General features: G+C 43.3%; 1 protein-coding gene across 4 annotated transcripts in view; it reads right to left on the bottom strand.

Moving 5' to 3' along the window:
- Positions 1-2,094: 2,094 nt before the first annotated feature.
- Positions 2,095-22,467, bottom strand: part of ctif (CBP80/20-dependent translation initiation factor) — a 58,768-nt gene continuing 38,395 nt past the window's right edge. For all 4 annotated transcript variants that reach the window (XM_030435555.1, XM_030435557.1, XM_030435558.1 and 1 more), the window contains 5 exons: positions 19,072-19,702; positions 17,675-17,974; positions 13,183-13,338; positions 6,037-6,090; positions 2,095-4,683 (listed from right to left, as the gene is read on the bottom strand). In XM_030435555.1, coding sequence (XP_030291415.1) covers positions 4,462-4,683; positions 6,037-6,090; positions 13,183-13,338; positions 17,675-17,974; positions 19,072-19,702 — 1,363 coding nt within the window. In that variant the 3' untranslated portion in view covers positions 2,095-4,461. The remainder of the gene's footprint in view (positions 4,684-6,036; positions 6,091-13,182; positions 13,339-17,674; positions 17,975-19,071; positions 19,703-22,467) is intronic.

Raw genomic sequence — 22,467 nt, 5'->3', positions numbered from 1 at the left:
AGCTCAAGTCATGATATGTCGCCACGAAGCACGCGTGATTCAATTTACTCCGGCCGTCTGTAGTAGGAATACAACTAATAATTAGTTTCATCATCGATTAATCCAGCAGTTATTTTCTCGTTGGAGCGATTCATTGTGTGGTCAAGTGGATGGAGACTTGGAAAAAAGCAATTGACAAAAACGTCAAGTGTTTCCAGAAGTCCCAGGATCTCAAACTGATTTGAAAAATAAGTCAGTTAAACTCTCAAAGCGTTGTAATGCTCGAGCCTCCACTTCAGGCAGGGTGCATGCTTGCACTGTTAGCTTAGCAGCTAGCAGTCAAGATTGTGGCCAGTGTAAACATCGTCTTTTTAAATCAATTTGCGATCTTGGAGCTTCCAGAGACTTGCAGATGAGACGATGCCAGACAAGCATACATTTTAGAACAATTCCCCTCCATCTAGTTTAAAATACTGTCTACGAAACATCGTACCACTTAAACATTAGCATGAGAGTCAGTAGATGCTGACTGAATTTACATTATTGGATGAACTTACCCTTTTAAGTATATTGTTTAAAGAAGAATTGATATGGCTCTACTTTATTTACTGTTGTATATAGTAAAGGAAAAAGAACAAATTGTCCAAATAATTTTGATTTGAAAATTCAACTCCAAAAACAGCCTCCTGGCTTGCATTCAACACTCAGTTCTCTCAGTCTTTTAACGTTTCCCTCATTGTGTCACTTTGCTCACAGGCGAATTACACCATCTTGTTGTAATGTGATCTGATTCTAAATCGGAGACAGAGCTACTGTATCTCTATGTTTTTCGGCTCCTGCAGCACAGTCAGCCAGCGAGACATCATCCCTCAGGGCTAACAAGCCTGTTCAACTGTCTGTTTTCACTGCGCAGACACAAATTAACCGTGATGCTAATTGTCAGCCAAGGCCAGCTCTGTCTTTCTTCCACCATTTGCATTTAGCCCTCAATAGGCTCCTATATACTGTCCCAAGATTCATACATTACTATATATATATTCATCTATACGTTTCCCCACTTCATTTCCTCTTGCACATTCACTGTGTCTGTCACCATTTCTTCTCCCTTTCTTCTTATACTACAGCAGCACGAGTTGGTCTATTACTGTATAATCTCTCCGGTATTGTCCCCGGTTTGTGTTGTGTTCAAAAGAGGAGCTTACACATATTTTGATTCTAAATGAAACCATCATCATGAATCCATCTCCGTCAAAGACACAAGAGCTTGTCATGGTGTTGATGGCAAGTTTCAAAGTGTGTCTCACAATGTCAAACGCATTTAAATACTCTGACACATGGGATTATGTTGATTGATGTGGACGAGCGCTGAAGGACGTCCTGTAGGTTCTGGAGACGAGGCGAACCCCCGACACCGAGAGCTCCCGTTGGGATGCCCGCAGTCGGGGAGCCCCAGGCATGTGTCAGGGCTCACCAAAGGCAAATCACTGACCAAGGACGTGCTGCAGCAGACAAACGCACACACACTGTTGTTCCAATCCCGAAGCGTGGTCTTTTTAATGTGTGACGATGTAAAGGCGAAGACATGTAGATGAGGAGTTCCAGTGTGCACATGTATGAATTGTTAGTATAATGACCTACTGCGGTGCTGAGATTAGTTACGGCAGAGGAAACTGTGCGTTTCCTTTTGTGATGTCTTCATGACACCACACGGAAGAAAAAAAAAAAAAACACACCAGTTTGTTACGTCACATCTTTTTTTTTTTTTTATCCTGTTACTTTATTTTTCAGTTGCTTAGAAAAACAAACAAGAGCTCACAGATATTGCCAATCTACAGCTTGCCTGTGCGCCGACCTGGAGCTTCTTCTTTTTTTTTTTTTTTCCAAAATTCATAAGAGTATGCAAATGAAGGTGCGTCTCATTCAATCGTCGAGTGAGTCATGTGACCCGAGCAGAGGGGTCTAAGGGCACGCAGGGTGGGGGGAGGGGGCGGAGGCTCCAGTGCCACAGACGAGGAGGGGGGGGGGGGGGGGGGGAGAGATCTCCACCTGCCCCCATCTGCTGTGAGAGCGAGTCGCTCTTTGCATAATGGAAACTCACCGATGGATTTTTTTTTTCTCTCTTCTCATGAACTAAAACACGGTAATACCACACTTACACACTTGCCAGCAAGCTAGGTATCACAACAGTTTCAGATGTCTTGAAAACCCACCAGATGGGAAAATATATATAAATGAGCGAAGTATAATTTAAATAGAAACCTAGACATAAAAAGACAAAAAAAACAAAACAATAAATCACTTCTTCAGCAGACACACAGTTACAGACGATTAGGCTGCGCCTCCACAAACATTTGTGAGCTTTAAAAATCACCCTTCTCCTCTAACTAATCTTCTGGGTTTGTGTCTCTACCACACAGGATCTTTATTCTTGATGCAAGACAGAGAAAATGATATAAAAAAAACACTTAAAACTGCCCACAAATCCAATGGGAAACTAAGTATGTGTATTCATGTGTGCGATTAACTCCCAAACAACCAGCTAGTTCCTGATAATGCATGGGAAGGCCGACCTCTAGCCGCACAGCCACAGTTTGTACTGTGTTGCTCTATCCCCCCTCCCCAGTTCCTATTCGAATGTGTTTAAATACTTGTAAATATACTGTATGCAGACTATATATAGAGCCCATTTACAAATGGTACATGATTGGCTTGGTACGTCAATATCATAGTTCACACGTTAGCTGGAATAAGGGTCACATATGACTAGCTAATGAGGTCATACAATAATCATTTCATCATTGTCATCTTCAAATACACAGGTTAATATTCGTCTTTTTTTTTTCTCCTCAAAAACAAAGCAAGATCAAATACAGTCAATATTAAACACTTGCAAAATGTCCACGGCAAAGAATGGCTTGAGTAGGAGAAGTTTAGTTTCTCTGTGTGCCATGCTTGTTTTTTTTGTTGTCACATCACTTTTTAAAATTTTTTTTGAGTTTGTTTTTCCTTCAGCAACAGAATGATGTGAATAAGTCCAACTGTTCAGTCCTCTGCTGCCACAGGCCCCCAAACAAGAGAGCTCCTATATAAAATGGATAATTGACAAGGCCACCAGTCCATTGAAACATCCTAAATATCCCTCGCTACGCTCAACTCACATCTCTCACTACTGAGATCTTTAAGATTAATCCTCAAGCACTGCTTCAATTTCAAACTTCTGCTTTTTTTTTCTCTCCTTTTGAAATCTAAAGCAAATCTCCAAACAGTGCAAAACAAATCAAACCTGTGCAATAAGGCCTACTACTATTACCTCAGACATACAGTTTATCATAAAAACGAGACTTCAAAATGAAACGACAACAATAAAAACACTAAATGATTAAAAAAAAATATAATATCATTGACGTGGTTAACAAAGCATGGACATGCACTGCTTAACAGAGGAGAAGAGACATTCCCCTGGAGGACGAAAACAAAAGAATTATCAGACAGCAGTTTTAATGCTTTTCTAATGCTGCCCTCCACCCACCATCACCCACCACCCACCACCACTGCGGTATTCCTAGTGCTTCTGTTGGCGACATCGGGCCAAGCTCGGGGTGCCAGAGGGGGTGTGTTAGGAGTGTGTCGTCGTCTCACATGGGCTCAAGCAGCCATCTGCCACCCTACTCTAGCCAGCCTGATCCTTATCCTCAGTCCAGCCCGGCCCAGCAGGCCCGCTGTCTCATCCCCACAAAAAGGCTTCCTGCTGGGGGGTGTGGTGGTGGGGGCGCTGGGGGAAACAAAGGCAGGGAGGAGCTGTGGGAGCTGGGGAGCTCCACTGCTAAGGGCCCTTTGACCTGGTCCCTGGCCCGGCAGGGCAGACGGCCTAGACAGACAGCATCATGTCTGCTCCCTGCCGCCTCCTCCTCCTCCTCCTCCTCTCTCTTTTATCAGCCACACAGACCCCAGGGGCTGACGGAGAGACAGAAGAGGGGGAGGATGGTGGGCAAATGAACACAATGAAGAGACTGACACGGACTACCCTGACCCCCCTTCCCTCCCTCCGTCCTCCATTCATCTTTGGGTACGGATCTCTCTATTCCCCACGGGCAGGCTGCTGCCCTCTCCTCCTCTCCCCTGTGTGACCCCACTCTTTTCTGTTCCCTCCTTTATCCCTCCGCCAGGCGGGCCACCCCACACTCTGTGTGGCCAAGCTCGCCCCTACTGGCCATATATACGTTAGTGTTTCTCAAATACTAGTCAGATTTTCATTGTTTGAATGCCACATGTAGTGTCAGAGCCAACTGTTTCTGGTTTGTTTGTGGCAGTGGAGAAAATAGCGAAATGTACAGTTAAATAACCATGTAAAGCATGTTTTTATGTAGAGAGAGGCATGATTATTAAAGGTTTTGGTAAAACTAGAGGAGAATGTTCCTCTGGGCGCGGGGGGGGGGGGGGGAACTTGTCTCCTCTCCTCTCCTCCTGCAGGGCAGCTGGCACCTAGGCAGTGGTGGTGAGCTTCTGGATGGTACGGTTGTAATATTGTGTGGTGAGAGCCTCCAGGGGGCTCCAGCGGTGAGCGTGCAGCTCGATGACCTCCATGAGGAGAGAGCGGGTCAGCTGGGACTCGGCCGGACAGAGCATCTTGTCCCTGACGGCCGCCAGGAGCTCCGTCATCATCTCTGGGAGCTGCTCTTCTAGGAGACGCCCCATGCTCTGCAACTAGAGGAGAGGAGAGGAGAGGGAGGGAGGAGGTCAGAGAAGGGGTGTGTGCAAAACATAAAGTCTGGCACCTTGTTACTGTGGATACTGTCAGACAGCAGAGGTTCACACACCCTCTGGCCATGGAGCCGTGTGTGTGTGTGCGCGCGCATGTGTGTGTGTGTGTGTCTGCTCGTAAGTAATCAGGACAAGCAAAGGATGTGGTTGTGTTTGTGAGCATCTGGGAACTGTTTGCCAAGCAGAGCTCACCTGTCTCTGCTCCGTCTCTTTTCTTTTTTTTTTTCAATACATATTATCTCTGTTGGGAGTGAGTGTTCTGCTCCTGCAAAATGAGCTGACCAACTCTGTCTGATTTAATCCATAATTCTACTTAAATTCACCTGCACCGGTTTATTATTCATAACCCTCAGGAGGCTGCTTTGGAATATCAAAGATGTGTGTTTCATTCGTTATAAACAGTACATGCAGGAGAGCACTGTGTATTTGAATACAACATGGGCTCTGTGGGTTTCTGTTGTTGGAATTTGTTTCTTATGCACATTTGTTCAGATGTTTGCCTGGATTTAATTTAGTCAGCCTGCTCTTACAGAGTTAAAAAACTCAAGCATCACAGATATAGATATAATAGATTGGCCGCAGCATCAACTGTTGCTCTTTGCTAGCTATCTCTGACTTTAGCTAGCAACCTTAGCTATTTAACTCGCGGCTCAGTTAGCTGTGGAGCCAGCGAGTTTGTGACACTGAACTGGGTCTGAAAACATGTGACGGCTATGTTATTAAGTCTTTTAAACTTGTCAATTTAAAGCGTACTATTAATATTTCCGATTAGTTGTGCTGTAAATCCTGATGTTTCATTTTTGAAAGACAAATACAGAGCAGAGCACAGCAACGCTTCAAGGAAACGTGCGATGGCGCAGGCAGTAGAACCACGAGTATTGTCTTGAAACAGTTGCAGTCAGCTTTGGTGATCGTATAACGGCTGTAACGCGATTAAAACATGCCCAGTGGAATCTGGGGGTCACTCTGTGAATTGAGGAATTTTTTTCAGCCAAATCAGAGGTGATGTTGGAGAGAAAACCAAGACTGTTTTAACGAGTTTCATTTAGTTTATGTCGAGTTTGAATGAAGTGTGTTTTACGATGAGTTAATGATGCAAAGCTTGTACTTAGTTTAGTAAGAGAAACTTGAATTCCTGTATTTTTCAGTTTAGTTGGGAAGACAGAAGTAAGGGTATTTCATTTCTTGACATTTTGTTCATTTATTAGACTGCCTGCCTGCATATATTACAATTTGCTCTTTAAGTGTGTGTGTGTGTGTGTGTGTGTGTGTGTGTGTGTATGGGGGGGTTCATACCTCCATGGAGCAGCAGAGGACGGCGTCTTCCTTCACATCTGTGGACTCCAACAGCTAAAAGACACAAGAGCAGACACAGTGACTATACTGCAAAGCAAAAAGCTGCACAAAGTAAAACAAATCCCGAGAAAATTAAATGTAGAAACAAAGAAGTCCAGCATAGCGAGGCTTATAGATATATACATATATATTTGGACAAATGCCACATGGGTTGGGAAGAAATTTAGCAAATGCAAGTGTTTGTGTGTGTTTATCAGTTCACAAGAGAAGGGAGGAGAAAAAAAAAGAAAAGAAAAAAAGACCAAATCCTGATTGTAAATATTTTCTACATTAACATTTTAAATCTTGGAAGTCAACACGGCAGGCTTTCATCCTGGCAAGCTAGCTAACCATCACACATCAAGGCTCGCTGTATATCCCCATATACACACAGACGCACACACTGTACACACACAGCGTGGCCAAAAACAAACCGTGGCGCTGGTAAACACGCTAGCTGGCTTTTCTCCCCGACGCTGGCCCCATGCACAGATGGGCACACAACTGGTACTTTCAAACAAAGCAGGGATGGCGACAAAGAGAGTCAGACTGACACCATTTTGGACTGTGAGCATGTGGCGTCAGATTTCAGCAGAGAGGAATTTTGGTTGAATAGTCCCTTTTCCAGCTCGAAGGTTGTTTCCAAACTTTAAATGACCTGACGCAGGTGAAGGATGTAACAGGGAGTATTGTTGCTGGAGTTATGTTTAATTAAATCTGCTGCACGATCAGCAAAATGAGGTATAAATGCTGGGTACGAGCACACAGTTATGGTAAAGTTAATGAGATCATGAGGAGAATACACAGGATTCTCACTGTGCTTAGAAGCATAATCTGTCACTGTCATGTGAATTGAACAGGCTTATATGTAAATTTCTATATCAATGTATTTAATGACGATGTGAAAGGGGTTGCTCAGAGTGACGAACCTACAGAGTAAGTATCACCTATGTCTGCATCTGGCCGGAGCTCCACAGATTTGGAGTGTTTTACAGCTCACTGTTTAGCCGTCAATCAGCTGTTTTCAGTGTGTTTAGCTGGTGAGCATCGTGGAGCATTTAGCAGCTAACAAGCCAGATACTTCAGCCAAGAGGTGGTAGAGACTAAAAACAAAGCTAAAAGAGGGTCGCGGGACTCAAATACAATTTAAGTGTCTCTTTCTCACAATGTTAAAGTTTATACAGCTCAATCATCCAAAATACACGTCTGATGCTCTCTTAATTATCACCTTTGAACTAATGTCAAGCTGAAGTCCTGATTAACCTGTTGGGACACAGACTAAAGAAAATGACAGCTTGAGTTTAAACTTGCAATTAGTCACTAGAGATGTCACCGTTGTATCAAGTAGATTTGATTTATCTAATAAGTTAGAAGTTGTTTGTTTGTAGTCTGCACAGTGTTCAGTAAAATGCAACTGAGAGATCACATTTAGAAACTATTTTACCTTTACATTAAAACCATTAATTATTGGTCAAAGCTCTTTTTATGTTACCCAAGACTGTGAAGAACTGTGAAGTCTAGCTCTATAGCTTTATTTATTAACGATGACTGAGATATTGTGCGATGATGGTTTCCAGGTACATATGCCGCCTCTATAAATAGCCACCGACGACATGTGTAAACAGGGTTGTTCTTGTGCTGTTGAAGATCCTCTTGATGGAACGCAGTTGGTCAAACTGAATTGTGCTGCTTATTTTCTGTTCATCCTGTTCTAATGAGTGGTGGCGCGGGCACAAATATCAATATTCAGGTGCATGTTTGAAGGAGTTTCTACATCCATTGACTGATAATTGTTGAAGTGGAAATGAAACGGTCTCACAATGATTCTGAATTAAACAACAAAATCTGGCGTACGCACAGCTTTACCATTCTGACGAAAATAATATGAATACATCTTCTGTCTGTGTGCATTCGCATAGATTTAGCTGTGAGTGAATGGACCACCGTGTGTAACTATAAATCTTTAAACCCAACACTTACACCTGAGCATGTCTACAGAAATAAACAAGTTTGTCGATTTCACATATCTCTGTAGTTTTCCACCTAAGTGACAGTGATTAGGTCTATTGGACTTATCGGTTTGCTAGAAACACAACTCCAATTGAATGATTAATACCGCTTACATAACTGATGGACGTGTAAATAAGCACCTCTTGCTAACAAGCTTGCCAGATCGACTTTAAAGGATATCAATTTTGTGTTCATGACTTGCTTCCACCGCATCCAATTAGCAAAAAACAGTTACTGCCCAATTAAAATCTAAAAGGATCAAACTAACCTGCTGCGTGCGTACAAGCCAAAAAACTCAGTTCCGTTTCAACACTTGTAACAGAACCCCATACACAAACTAAATCATGTTTAAACACTTGCTTTAAGAAAGGAAAAAAACAACTGAATCTTGATATCTGAAAGAGAAAAACCACCATCTGATGCTGCGGTCCACATTCAGTACCAGCTGGCCTGTTATTTCCACACAGTAAGCTTAATGGTATTCCACCTATCACTCAGGCCCAGCAGTTGCGCAGACGTCAGCTCCTCAGTATGCTCAGACGGGTGTGGTGGCAGTGTGGTTGTTTGATGTGGGAACTCAAGTCCCGTCATTTCCAGCGTCGGAGAGCGATGTGACAAGCAGGATTAGCTCATAATGAGTTCTCTGGGGAGCCGAGCTACGAGTTTTTTTGCTCAGTGCATTTTAAACGATCTAATCTATAGTCATCTATAATCACTTCTCCTATGCACTGCGAGCACTGTTTTTTTTTTCCCCTCTCTGTTCTCCAATGAGACGACTCTCCTCTGCTGCTCCACAACCTTCAGGAGAAACGGTTTCTGTGAGACTACCAAAACGCGCACACAGTCTCTCTGCTGGAGCTGAAAACAGCCAGATCTCTGGTTAGTTACATCATCAACAGACAGAGCTGGCTGCACTGGGAAACCTTGATTTGCATTTACAGTGTTTTCATTCAAAAGACATTTGATCGGGACCATAAAACGCAACACAAACTGGGACAGCTGTGATCCTCGTGCAGCAATGAATGAAGGAACAACACCTCGAGTGACTCAATGAAGTCGACCAGAAAAACATCCTTTAAAAACAAACAACATCTATCCGTCACTTTGACTTGAACTCCAGTATATTTGTATTTGTTGAGACTTGTCATCACACTGCTGGCTAAAAAAGAAAAGACAGGGTGTATACGTGCAGAGAGAAAAACATGTTTCATAAGGATACTAATGACACAGAGTGCTCAAAGTTAAAATTATTTCTACTTCAACTTGAACTTGGTTTCTAATAGTTGCATAGCAACAGCGGGTCTGGCATCAGGACAAGCACTTCCCATAGTTTCATACATAATATTACTCTATTTCTGTCGCCTCAGCGCTGTACTGTATCGAACGCTTGGCATTGCCGGTTATAAATACAACTTAATACAAAATATAACACACTTACTGAAAGGCTTGATGCTCAGAATATTTAAGGACAGATTTTTAAAGGATACTTATGTACCCTTGTCTGAATATACTGTGGGTTGATTGTCTCCGACTGTGAGGGCGAACGCTGATTTTAGATACCAAGGCACTGTTATTTAAATAGTGTGCAACTGACGAAGGCCTTTCTGGGTGTGCAGGTCATCCGCTTCAATAAGATCTGGTTTTATTCACTTAGAGGGCCCAAAGCATGGACACACACACACACACACACACACACACTTAGGCTCCGTTCACACTGCAGTTACAAGTGACCTGAATCAGATTTTTTCGCTCATATGTGACCCATATCTGATTTGCTTTTGACAGTGTGAACAGCACAAGTCGCATTAAATCTGACATTTTCTAATCAGATTCAGGCCACATTTAAATGTGGTACTGAATCGGATACGTATCGGATTTTTTTTTAATGCGACCGCAATCTGAACAGCCAGGTCGCATTTAATGCTACTTTGACATCGTTCTGACCCGCGCTGCACTGTTTTGTAAATGAATGACAAATAAAGTTGATTGAAAAAAAAGTGTGCCACAGGCGGGGGCGAGCAGGAGCCTCTGTACGGATGTTGCCGCTATTGCTCCACATAGAGCCATCATTAAAATATGAATTTTCTTTCTCCTCTTCCTCCTTCATGATATCACCCGCTCACAAATTTGCCGGCTGCCGCCACACACTGTTTTTAGCATTAAGCCGTACAGTCCCACGTTACCGGTTGCCGTTGCCATGTTCGCTTCCTAGAACACCGCTGTGGCGTGATGTCATCAATGATCAACTGCGCATGCGGGTCACTTCAGGAGCGTGAGCTGTTCACACAGCAATCCGTAGACAGGCCGCATTTAAAGAGGTAATGTGAACAGCCAAACAAAAAATCGGATTTGAGCAATAAATCGGAATTGTGCATTAAGACCTGCAGTGTGAACGTAGCCTTAGAAATGATGTCTGGATATAAGGCTGGCTTGGTCATGTCAACCAACCGGTGCTTTCAGTAAAAATAATAGTGATAATAAATGATAAACCTACTGTCTGTGTTGGGGCTCTGTGTCCTGTCAATAGGATTTTGTTATTTGCTGAAAATGAAAGAAACATTCATTCAGCTCAAATTATCTGTGTAAAGCTGCGTCGGGTTCAGGTCAGGCTCGGTTACTACTTTTTCAGATATAAAAGTGAGCTCAGTTTAATAGAAATTTAATCCTACAGATTTCATGAGCATTTTTACCTCCCAAAATATAAAACAGCATTTTATATAATTTCTTCCCCTACAGATATCAGGGGCCATGTTTTACTTTACACTGGATTCATTACTTCCCTGTTTTTCCCTGTGCTGTTTTCATTTGATCCTGCACTTTGTAAAGTTTGGTTTCATTATGAGCTCTTTAGATTAGTCACTGATCATCCTTCTCACGCTTAATAATAATGACGGAGATATCGCAGCGATGATGGTAAACAGGTAAATGTGTGGGTGCTGTAAATATCCTCAGCTGTGCGTAAGAGTCCGTTGGAGAACTTTGCTGATTAGAACAGTCGGTTGTACTTTTTCTTCTTTGCCGTTCTTCCCATTGACCAGTCTAATGAGGAATGGAATGGGCCAGGTACCGATATGCAAGCAGATGATTAAGGGCGGTTCTACATTCATTGATGGATAATTGTGGGAGTGGAAATCAAGCTTGTACTTGTGCCTTTTCTTCAATGGTTGATGTTTATAAAACAGAATCGGGCGTACACGCAGCTTTAGAAATCTGTTGAAAAGAATGTGTTTGCATATTTCTGTCGGTTTTAGCTGTGTCAAATCAAACTTGTGCACCGGATCTGATTTAAGTGCCCTGGTATCTGCCAACTAATTTCCAATAATCATTAGGCTGCACAAAAGTGTTTCTCCTTACAAAATAAATATTTTTCTTCGTTCCCTCTGTAATAATAAATAATCTATTGTCTTCTTCTTACATATGCAGCCTAGTCCAGGATGTGATTTACATATGTTTTATACTCTAAATATAGAGTATAGAGTAAATATTCACTTCTGATTTGCCAGATTTAAACTTTGTAATGGACATGTTCCTTGGCTCAATCACATTCGCCACAAAGTTTCTTAACAACCGACAGTAAGTAACCACAGTAACATGCTGAAACAGCAGCAAGACCAACGAACAAAAGGAAGCAGAAGGAAGGAAAAACCTTTGCCCAACTGATTTCATACATTTTATAGAGCAGACAAATGATCGACTTATCAAGATTATCATTCAACCATGAACATAATCGTTGCTGCTCTAAATGCAATCAATATGTTTATGATTACATTGTTTACAAGATCTTCATAGATCTAGCATCTTAATTCAGCACCAAATTGATTAATATAACTTTAAAATGTACAGACTTTGCTGTTGGGGGACCCAAACATCCCGTGGGAAACACTGTCAAACACATGATTTTACAAATGCTTGGACATTGTTCCTAGTTGTGTTGTGTTCATCAAGCACCATGAGGCTTCACGTGACACTGCTGATGCTGGAAAATGGATGTGTGTTTGTTTATTTCTGCCTGGTTACACTGGACGTCCACACCCTGGGTACTGCTGCCGGGCCTTCTGCTGAGATAGTGCCCCGGGCATACACTCAGACAGGGCGTGGATGGCATTAAGTTGAGTTGATTGTTGTGTTTCTGAGTGCCAGACCGGCAGAGGTGTGGACGTGGGTGGCAAACTACCTTGCCTCAACCCTGCCATTATTTCTTTTCTACCTCTCAAACTACGCATTAAAAACAATTTTCACTCCCAGATTCTGTCATCTCCCCCTCCCTCCTCTGCCCTCCTCTACCTGTTCTGCCGCGAGTACACTTCCTCTGCACTAACTGTCAACCTGACCGCAGTCTCCTCTGCTTCCTCTCACCTCTTCTCTCTCCCCTCCCCTCGCTCGCTTCCCCTTTCAGTATCCCATCTGTCGTTAACCACTTCTGTTTCGTGGCTCGTCTGCTGTGGCTCCACTGGAGTGTGTGTAACAGAGCATGACCAGCTGATGAGAACTGAACCTGGGGTCACATATTTTCCTGGAACTGACGGTGTCCTGACTGGTTGCACCACTAACCAAGGCCCGCTGTGGTGTCTGGAGTCTAGACTGGGTCTGGCCAAAAACAGGAAATTCTGGCCTGGTGCAACTGGACGCTTTTTTCTCTCCCTGGAACTCATGGATGGGATTGGATTGATTGGTTACTGATGGAGGTGCACCTATGCAATATTCTTGGGCGATGTTGATTTCTTAACATAATGTAAAATGACAGATTCTAAATCATTTTGATGGTAAAGTGTCTTGTAATAGGGTGAAAGGTGTCTCTGTCTCAGCCACTCTGCTCCTGTATCACTTGTCTATCACTTCAGTGAGACGGTAGGATCACATCGGTACATACATGATTACTTCAAGATACAAGTTTTCAACACGCAACATTGTTATGATGTAATGAGTTTTGTTTGACGTCAGCACCTACATTACATCTGACAAACTGTTACAGAGCTGTATTGGTTCAGACTACAGATTGTTATCATCAAAGTAAATGCGCTCGTTGCATCTCTAGTTACTCATTTTCTTATTGATTAAAGAAAGAAAAAAGAAACAGGTGTAGATGTGGATACAAACCTCTCTTAGGCAGGTGTAGATGGGACACACCAGCACCCTGAAAGGCTCCCCGGAGCTGCTCCTCATGGTACCGAACACCTCACACAAGAAGGTGATGAAACCTAACCACCCCTCCACGTCTGACTGCTGGAGCTCATCTCGACGGGCGAAGTCCCTCTGCGGGGAGGAAAAACGAAAAATAGATGCTCACAATTGAGGAAAACACACTAAAACACTAGAGTCTGTCCAGCTTTTGTAAATGTGTAATACAAGTTCTGCGTAGGCGGTAGGCGAGAGGATATTTAAGTGTTTCATAAATTCATCAGCAGTGGTGGTAATCGCCATTAACATCTCTGCTATCTCTCTGATGGGAGTTTTTTTTTTGTAGGTGGCACACATATTAACCCCGCAGCTTAGGGTACTTAAAGCCAAAAAGCAGCCGAAAAACACATTAAACAAATTCATGAATTTCTTTTATCTGCCAGGAGTGGAGGAGAATATGTTAATTCGGTTTGAAAGTGAAGGGGTAGTGAACTGCGTCAGTGCTGTGAAAGTGTGGGGGTTAATATGGGTTAATGCTTTATGTGCACTTGTGAAGATGTTATACTGCAGGTTAAACTGAAACTTTATCAACAGTCACGGTGCTTCACAGTTTTTCTGCCAGTTTCTGTGGACTGAAGTGCGATGGAAACATGAGCAGCTTATATTTTTGCTGGCTCGCACACTAAAGGCCTTCTTGTATGCGGACATACACAGAATATACAACTGTCAAAAAACAAACACACCATGCACGCTCGCAAACAACTACACGCAGCTCCTCCACCTCAAAGGACATCTCCACAGCGTTTGACACTCAAACAGCAAGTCAGTGTGTCAAAATGGCAACATAAACACATATAGCAAAACACGGCAGGAGAAAAGACAAGCTTGTTTAATAAAAGAGGATGATGAGAAAGGTGCCGACAGCATTAGCGAGGCCACATGCAACAGTCTGGCTAATCAAAGCAACAACAAACCCCGACGCTTCTCTTTTAATAAGCAGCGTGGTCACAAACTAATTGCCCCCACATTGAGATCCAGGGGTCTGGAAGCAACAATCGGTAATGACAGCCTTCAGGAGCCCACTTATGACATTTTAAAATGTATTAAAGCAAAAAGCCAAAATGTCAGACACAGGGAGGGGGTCTCGAGTTGGCAGGCTGGGAAATGAGAAAATAAAAAGAAGAGGAGGGACCACACAGTGGTGAAAAGGGGGGGGGGGGGGAATGCGGTATATTTTAAAGTGGGATTCAATGCTGCTGAGTCAAGGATAAAGTTACAAACATGTCAAGGGAAAGGCGTTTCAATGGAAATACACAAAAACAAAGGGGGGAAAAAAAAGCGTAAAGTTAAGGAAAATTAAACAGAAGTGAACATGACCGGCAGGCAGCAGGTGGTTTAACATTTCAAGCCTTCTCCTAGACTCTCAGGATGGCGCGAGGGGTGAACGGGAGGAGCATGGTTAGAAAAAGAGAGAGCGATGGGGGAAAGTGTGCAGGGAGAGGTAGCGACGCATTGGCCCGTGTCGTTCAGGGTGAGGGGAGGCAATAAGACTGGGGGGAGCGCAGTAATAGAGAGCTCATGAGGGACAAGGAGGGAGAGGGAGAGAGGGGTAGTGAAATATACAACGGCTGAGAGGATGTTTTCATCATGTGTGCAAGACTGGAACTGTGCAGATTAAGTGGAGGGATGGAGGGTGAAGGGGGGGGTACGGAACGGGTCTTTCTCTCCCCTGGGTGTTTAGATTAGCCGCTCTGCTTGCTGACATTTACTGTACGAAATCACTACGACATCACACACACCCAGAGTTGGCTTCCACCTGAAAGTGCTTTCTCATAAAAAACTAAGGTTGTGTTAAAACTAACACACAAACAAGCTTTAGAAGGTTGTTTGAGGGCATCATGTTCACAGTAATTCATGGATTTTTGGGGACATTTAGGTTGAAGTTAAACAGGGAGGGATTTTTAAAAAAGCAGAAGACTTTAGTGAAAGGAAAAAGAAAGAAAATGAAAAGAAAAGTTTAACTTAAAAGATACAGAGAACTTCAGTGGACATTGTTGCCAGATTTCCTGTTTTTCTTGGTCATCTATGATGGTTTGGCAAAGGCTCACTTACTAACAGTCAACATCCAATGATATTTAATGTTCAATATACACTATATTACCAAAAGTATTCACCCACCCATCCAAATAATTGAGGTAATATATCAGGTATTCCAATCACTTCCATGGCCACAGATGTATAAAAGCCAGCACCTAGGCATGCAGACTATATCTACAAACATTTGTAAAAGAATAGGTCCCTCTCAGGAGCTCAGGAGCTCAGTGAATTCCAGCATGGTACTGTGATAGGATGCCACCTGTGCAACAAGTCCAGTCGTGAAATTTCGTTGCTCCTAAATATTCCTCAGTCAACTGTCATTGGTCTTATCACAAAGTGTAAGCGATTGGAAATGACGGCAACTCAGCCACAAAGTGGTTGGCCACGTAAAATGATGGAGCGAGGTCAGCAGATGCTGAGGCACGTAGTGCGCAGAGGTCGCCAACTTTTTGCAGAGTCAATCGCTACAGACCTCCAAACTTCATGTGGCCTTCAGATTAGCTCAAGATTAGTGTGTAGAGAACTTCATGGAATGGGTTTCCATGGCCGAGCAGCTGTATCCAAGCCATACATCACACGTGCAATGCAAAGCGTTGGATGCTGTGGTGTAAAGCACGCCGCCACTGGACTCTAGAGCAGTGGAGACGCGTTCTCTGGAGTGACGAATCGCGCTTCTCCATCTGGGTTTGGGGGTTGCCAGGAGAACAGTACTTGTCTGACTGCATTGTGCCAAGTGTAAAGTTTGGTGGAGGGGGATTATGGTGTGGGGTTGTTTTTCAGGAGCTGGGCTTGGCCCCTTAGTTCCAGTGAAAGAAACTCTGAATGCTTCAGCATACCAAGAGATGTTGGACAATTCCATGCTCCCAACTTTGTGGGAACAGTTTGGGGATGGCCCCTTCCTGTTCCAACATGACTGTGCACCAGTGCACAAAGCAAGGTCCATAAAGACATGGATGAGAGATTTTGGTGTGGATGAACTTGACTGGCCTGCACAGAGTCCTGACCTCAACCTTTGGGATGAATTAGAGTGGAGACTGAGAGCCAGGCCTTCCCATCCAGCATCAGTGTGTGACCTCACAAATGCGCCTCTGGAAGAATGGTCAAAAATTCCCATAAACACACTCTTGAACCTGTCAAAGGCCTTCCCAGAAGAGCTGGAGCTGTTATAGCTGCAAAGAGTGGACCGACATCATATTAAACCCTGTGGATTAAGAATGGGATGTCACTTAAGTTCATGCGAGTCAAGGCAGGTGAGCAAATACTTTTTGCAATATTGTGTGTATAAAAGACAGAGAAAAGCAGCTGGAACAACAGTGCACTTCACCTTTTTGCATGAGTATTTGATTTTTGACTGAAAATTTCAAGACCAAGGGCCAGATCACTCAGACTCATCACTTCAGGCGTAGCTGCTTTAAAAGCACCTTGAAAAAGTGTGTTTTGGGAAGCGTTGTGCACCTGTGGAACAGGGATGCATGCACAACTGGTGATCATACTACTTCATTAATGGAAATAAGCTGTGAGACTCCATGCCCAGTGCTTAAAATATTCCAACCTTTAAAAGCCACTAGGAAAACGTGTCACAGCTGCTAGAGGAGAGTGCACACTAGGCACGCTGTACGGCAACAGTGGTTTTGTTGGCGTCTCGGTATATTCAGCCCCTAATTGTGACTTAATTGTAAATCAATTGCTGCTGATAGATTACTTGCAGACTAGTCCGAATGTTGTTAGATCAATCTGTAAAGGAGCCGACACACACAAGAAAGCATCGAAATCTATTAACATATCTACCCGCATAAAACTATTTACAGAAGATACTTTTTCCTCTTCTTTAAAGCTGAAGCTCACAAGATCCACTAAGATTCAGAACAGCGGCTCTGCACAGAGAGAAGCAGAGACAGTCATATCACTGCGGTCATTTTCTTTTAACCATGGTGAAGCTGCTCTGCCAGCTCATTACCACAACAGCAGCCTGTTGCACAATCAGCAGCCAGTCTACAGCAACAAAGCAGTTACTTCAGTACAAGCAGAAATATCACAATATACTTTACAGTTAGTTTCTTTGCAAGAAAATGTACAACTTTATTATCCTTTTGGTGACCTCAGGTAAATCCCACATACCATTTCTGGACTCAGGTCAGTACCAGGGTATTTGTCAACCAATCTGTAAATAGCTAAGAATTGGCCAATATGTCAAGGTTGGAATCTAACTGCATCTAAACTGTGTTTTTGTAAGAGATAACTACATTAGCTTGGTGCCTAAAGTATCCGTCCATCAAATCTATTCAGTAAGGAACAGAGTGTTGATATTAATGAAGTCTGAGTAATTTGAACAAAGAAAGCAGAAAACAGTGAAGATACCCTCCCCTCCTTTCACCTGTAGCATGTTGAGGAGCAGCGATCTGAACTTGGTCCCCTCCACCATGAACAGCGCCATCTTGTCACAGAGCTTGGCAGCCGTGGCGGCGAAGCTCCTGTCTGACACAGCCTTGGAGTAGATGGCACTGACCACCTGAGACAGGGTTTCCTCCGACCGCGCTGATAGCTGAGCCTCCTCCATGAAAGACGCCAGCTGCTGTTCAACGCCGCTGCTGTTGCTCCTCATGCTGTTGAGGAGGTCCACCAGCCGGTCCATGCTCTGTGAGCCGGAGCCCGATGCCTCCACACGGGCCTCCTCCTATGGTGGGGGATGGGATACCATGAATTGTGATAATACAGTATTCACTGTCGAACAAAGGTCTGAGTACTACTTAGGAGGGTTTTTTAAGTGAGAAATGAAAAATAAATGTGTGGGGTAATTTTTCACACACATAAAGGTGAAACAAGTCAATCAAACTGTATATTTCATAGTTCATAGGGTGACTTATTATTTTTAAGGTAGTAGTTCTCTAGTTAGAAAAGCATGCATGTATACAGTGGCCAGTTGAGGCCTGAAGGGAGGGGACAGGATTTTTCAGTTAGATACTTTCAAAATTTTGCTTGCTCTTGCTGGTTTTTGCAATCCTATCAATCCCAGCACGAGAACAGTTAATTATCTGAACTTATGTATTGTTTTAGTCGTTTTGGTTTGTTTGAAGTGTCAAGTTTGCAGTTGTGCTGCTGACACTTGAAGTAAAAGAAGAAGCCTCCGCCGTTCAAGTACCCTTGGTTTGGAAACACTGTGCTTATGTCTACAGCAACATGACAAAGGGCACTTTGCACATGACAATGTTTCAATGTTTTTTTACTTGTACCCAGAGTCTGAGATATAGTAAACTTTTAAGGAGCAAATTAAATATTTAACATATCATGAGCTCAAGTTCAGTACACCCCAATGAAGCGAAAGCTGGCTCTTAGACTGGATCCATTGATTCACGGAGGATATGTTTATTAATTCCTGCCTCGCGGCCTGCTGGGGAGTCCCGTGCTGTCAAATCAACCCATCCCTGGTGGTAATGAGTTAGCTGCAGAAAGAGGAAGCTGAGAGCAGCAACACAGTTGGCTGACTCGCCAGTTTAGAGCACACAGTGGAAAACATCAAAAACTGTTAAGCTAATGCCGCTTTAGTTTCTCCGCCTCCTCAGTGAGAACATGTGCCCCCACCCCCCCGGCTCGCTGTGTCAATCTGAACGCTAAAGAACTAAAGTGAGGCAGTGGAAGAAAGTGTGTGTCTATATGCCTTTACATTAATGACAGTGTATGTGTGTGTGTTGTAAGACTAAATGGTAGCGTGTGTTCACATTAGTCCTGATTGCCTTAATACGGACTGACAGGCACTAAGCAGCTTTTCAGTACCTTGTCCTTTAGTCTTCTCCTCAGCCTCTCCTTAGAAGACTGCAGCAAGCTGATTTTGGGCTGGTCCGACCGGCCCTCACTCGCTTTCCCACTTCCTGGTGGGGTGAGAGTTTCCTTATTAACTGTCAGATCTGGGGAGGCATTTGTAGTGGGCGTCGTCTCATACGGGGGTAATTCATGGGGACCCCTTCTGCCGAAGTCTTGAGGTGGTCTGATCTGCTCGTCACCCAGTCTTACATTCTCAGTCTCTTTGTCTTTGGTTGTTCTGGGGGCTACTCCTTTATCACCAGGAGCGTTTGTCTGTCCATGCCCCTGACCTTTCTGATTGTGGTGCCAACGCCGGTTCTGGCTATATCCGAGGTGTGGCGGTCCTCCTTGGCGCTGCCCATGTCCCCCTTGATACTGGCGAGGTGGCCGACCAGCACTACTGTTTCTGTTATCTCCCAGTTCTGTTGAGTTCAGCTGCTGTTGGTTTGGAGATTGTTGTTGGGTTTGATCCCTCTGGTGTTGCGGTGACTGTTGTTGTATCAGCTGAGGTTGGTTCTTCCCTCCTCCTCCTCCACCACCACCTCCACCACCTCCACCACCTCCTCCTCCTCCTCCTCCTCCTCCCTGAGGCCGCTGCTGTCTCCTGGAATGAGAGCAGGTTTCACTTAGTGTCGTTGTGATGAGGCAGCAGCTGGCTTGTACCTTCGGCTCTGTATCACACTGGCACCATGATGGTCCACAGCCTCCTCCCTCAAAACTGAATTTAACTCATCGTTAGTGCTGTAAAAATACATAATTCCTGATTTATCTTCACCTCCTCATGTACAGTGACTAACCAATGCTCTTCTGTAAATATAACTATGACGATTCACAACCCGACACAAACGTTAACCTATCCTCTACATCTACAACCAAGAATTCAAAAGCCCAATGGCTGCTTACATGTGGCTGCACAGTTAGTCTGTGTTTCCCTGTCCTGCATAGCTCTGTCCTGTTGCTGCACTGGCTCTGGGCTTCACAAGCCGCTGACATATGGTCCAGGGGATTAGTCAACCTGGCACCTAGGAGGCAACCTATTATCTGCCTGAGCCTGTGAACTTGCTAAAAACTCAACCAGCCACAGCTAGCACACCTTCGGTCAATTACAGATTGATAGTGAAGTCCACAAATTTTATACGCTGTCTTTTACCCGACAGGGAGTGCAGACAGAAAGTAGCTAGTTGACAGATCTGCTAAAAAGCATTTCGTCTATTTGTGAGACTTGCTCTTTTTAATATGGTCCTTGACAAATTTATTCAATAAAATCATTCACATTTTAACTGACACCAATCCCAGCAATATGTTCCCTCGGTACTATACTCTCTCTGTAATAACAAAAGTGTCATATCAGTTATAGTGTGGTCAAAGAGAGAATCCGGTCAGTACTTTTGTTTTAGACACGGTTTACTTGACTTGAAACAGTAAGTAAGTCCATGAAGACATTGGCACGCAAAAAAACATTCTCCAGTCTCACACACTGTGCATCACAAAAACAATATGTAGAATAACCAGTGATGGAATGTAACTTAGTACAATTTACTCAAGTACTCATGAATTATGTGGTACTTTGCTTGGGTTTTTCCATTTTCTGCTACTTCATACTTCCAATCCACTATGTTTCTTTGAGAACTTTAAACACTTGTTACCTTGCAGATTGGTGTAACCAACTAGACAGTACTCTGGTCTGTATATGCTAAACAGCTGAAGGCACAAGGCTGTTGACCCAGAAAAATGAAAAATCTTTGTTCTAATGCACTCAGTGACAATGCAGTGGGGGTCTTTGTACATCAGAAACCGAACAAAATGCTCCCTGCAGTCAAGCCTTAGTCCCTCTTCCTTTTAAGGGACAACAGTTATTTAAAGTAGAAACAAACAACTTCTGCCCTCCTGACATTTGGTATCATTGGTGGCAAAGGCAACTTGACCGTTTCAATTTTCCTGAGAAGCAGCTGCCAACAACACCGGACAAACTTGAGTTTCTTCATTCATTCTTCATTCTTTAGTCTATAAAGGAGACGAGAACGCCTATAGAAATGGTGCCAGGCTGCAAACTAGCAAAGTGAAAGCGAGGTTTACAGAGAACCAGACCTAAAGCTGACGATGTCATTATTCAAAAGCCATTACATTGTGCAATCAACATTTACTTAAGTGATTATTGAGAAGTTAAAGCAAAAACTTGTCCAGTACCAGTTTAGTAGAGATGGCTCAAAGAAAAATATATCCGTGACATCAGTCGCGTCATGGTTTTGTTCAGGATGGATTGACAAGCAAAGCAAGTCAGTAGCTGTAAAGACTGAGTTCATCAATGTCAAGACTGAAATGAGCGTTTCATCTTTCCTCACAAAAGCCTTTCCTTGCACATTTTGATCTATAAACCTTCAACAGGTTGAATTTCTTTCAACCTGAGGCTGCATTACAAAAGCACGCAAGCTGTTCTACCTTGGGAGAGAGAACTGTGTGTCAAAAGTTTAGCTGCCAGCCTCCGTTGTAAAAACGTTAATTTCAACCCAATTAAATTAACATGAGAACGACCTTCGAAATGTTCTTCAAGTTTCAACAAAGTCTTACTTGCCGGTCAAACACAATTGAGCAGAAATGTGGGTTTTAGAATTTGGACTGAGGCACCGATACATGCTGGAGATAATGGATTTTATTGTAAAAATGTTGAGGCCATGGCATGTGGTACTGTTGTATTGGAATGCTTGATGGTATGAATGTCATTGTCGCCAATCTGACAAAAAAAACACCCTTTTTCATCTGTGGGGTCAACTTGGTCATGGCAAACCAATCCGAATAAGAGAGTGAGCTCTTCCAGGGTGACAACATGTTTCCATTGTTAGATTTAGACCAAGGAGACCACCAATGGGAGAACTCTGAATTGCTGCTCAGATCTCATATAACATGTGGTGCTGTGCCCAATCACAGCTCTTTCTACTGGTTGGAGAAACAGTTGACTGACCAGAGCTTAGTAATAAATAAATGTCAGTCCATTTTATTGAAACTCTGAAAAACATTACATCCAACATGTAAAAGTGCAACTGAATGGTCATCCAGGTTGGATTTGGAAACTTGGTCAAGATCCACCGACCAAATTAATCTGCTTCTACTTTGATAATCAAACCAATGAAGTCATTTCCCAAGCGAAAATGCCAACCACTTGCAAGCTCAAGGTTCATTGAAGTGAGAATTTGACATTTTTTGTTCATGTTTGTTTTGTTCAACATCTTTGGGTTTTCAACTGCAAAAGAAGCCATTAATCGTTAATTAATGGGTAATAAAAATAATCAGTCGTTGGAACCCTCGTTGCTTTTCCTTTCAATATCATCTCCCTTGATATTTGTGTAGTTGTTTCTGTTGACAAGAAGAATC

This window comes from Sparus aurata, chromosome 12 (assembly GCF_900880675.1).
Source record: "Sparus aurata chromosome 12, fSpaAur1.1, whole genome shotgun sequence".
In the NCBI taxonomy this organism is placed as follows: Eukaryota; Metazoa; Chordata; class Actinopteri; order Spariformes; family Sparidae; genus Sparus; species Sparus aurata.
Note: the sequence above shows the minus strand (reverse complement) of the source record. Positions and strands in the feature narration are given on the sequence as shown.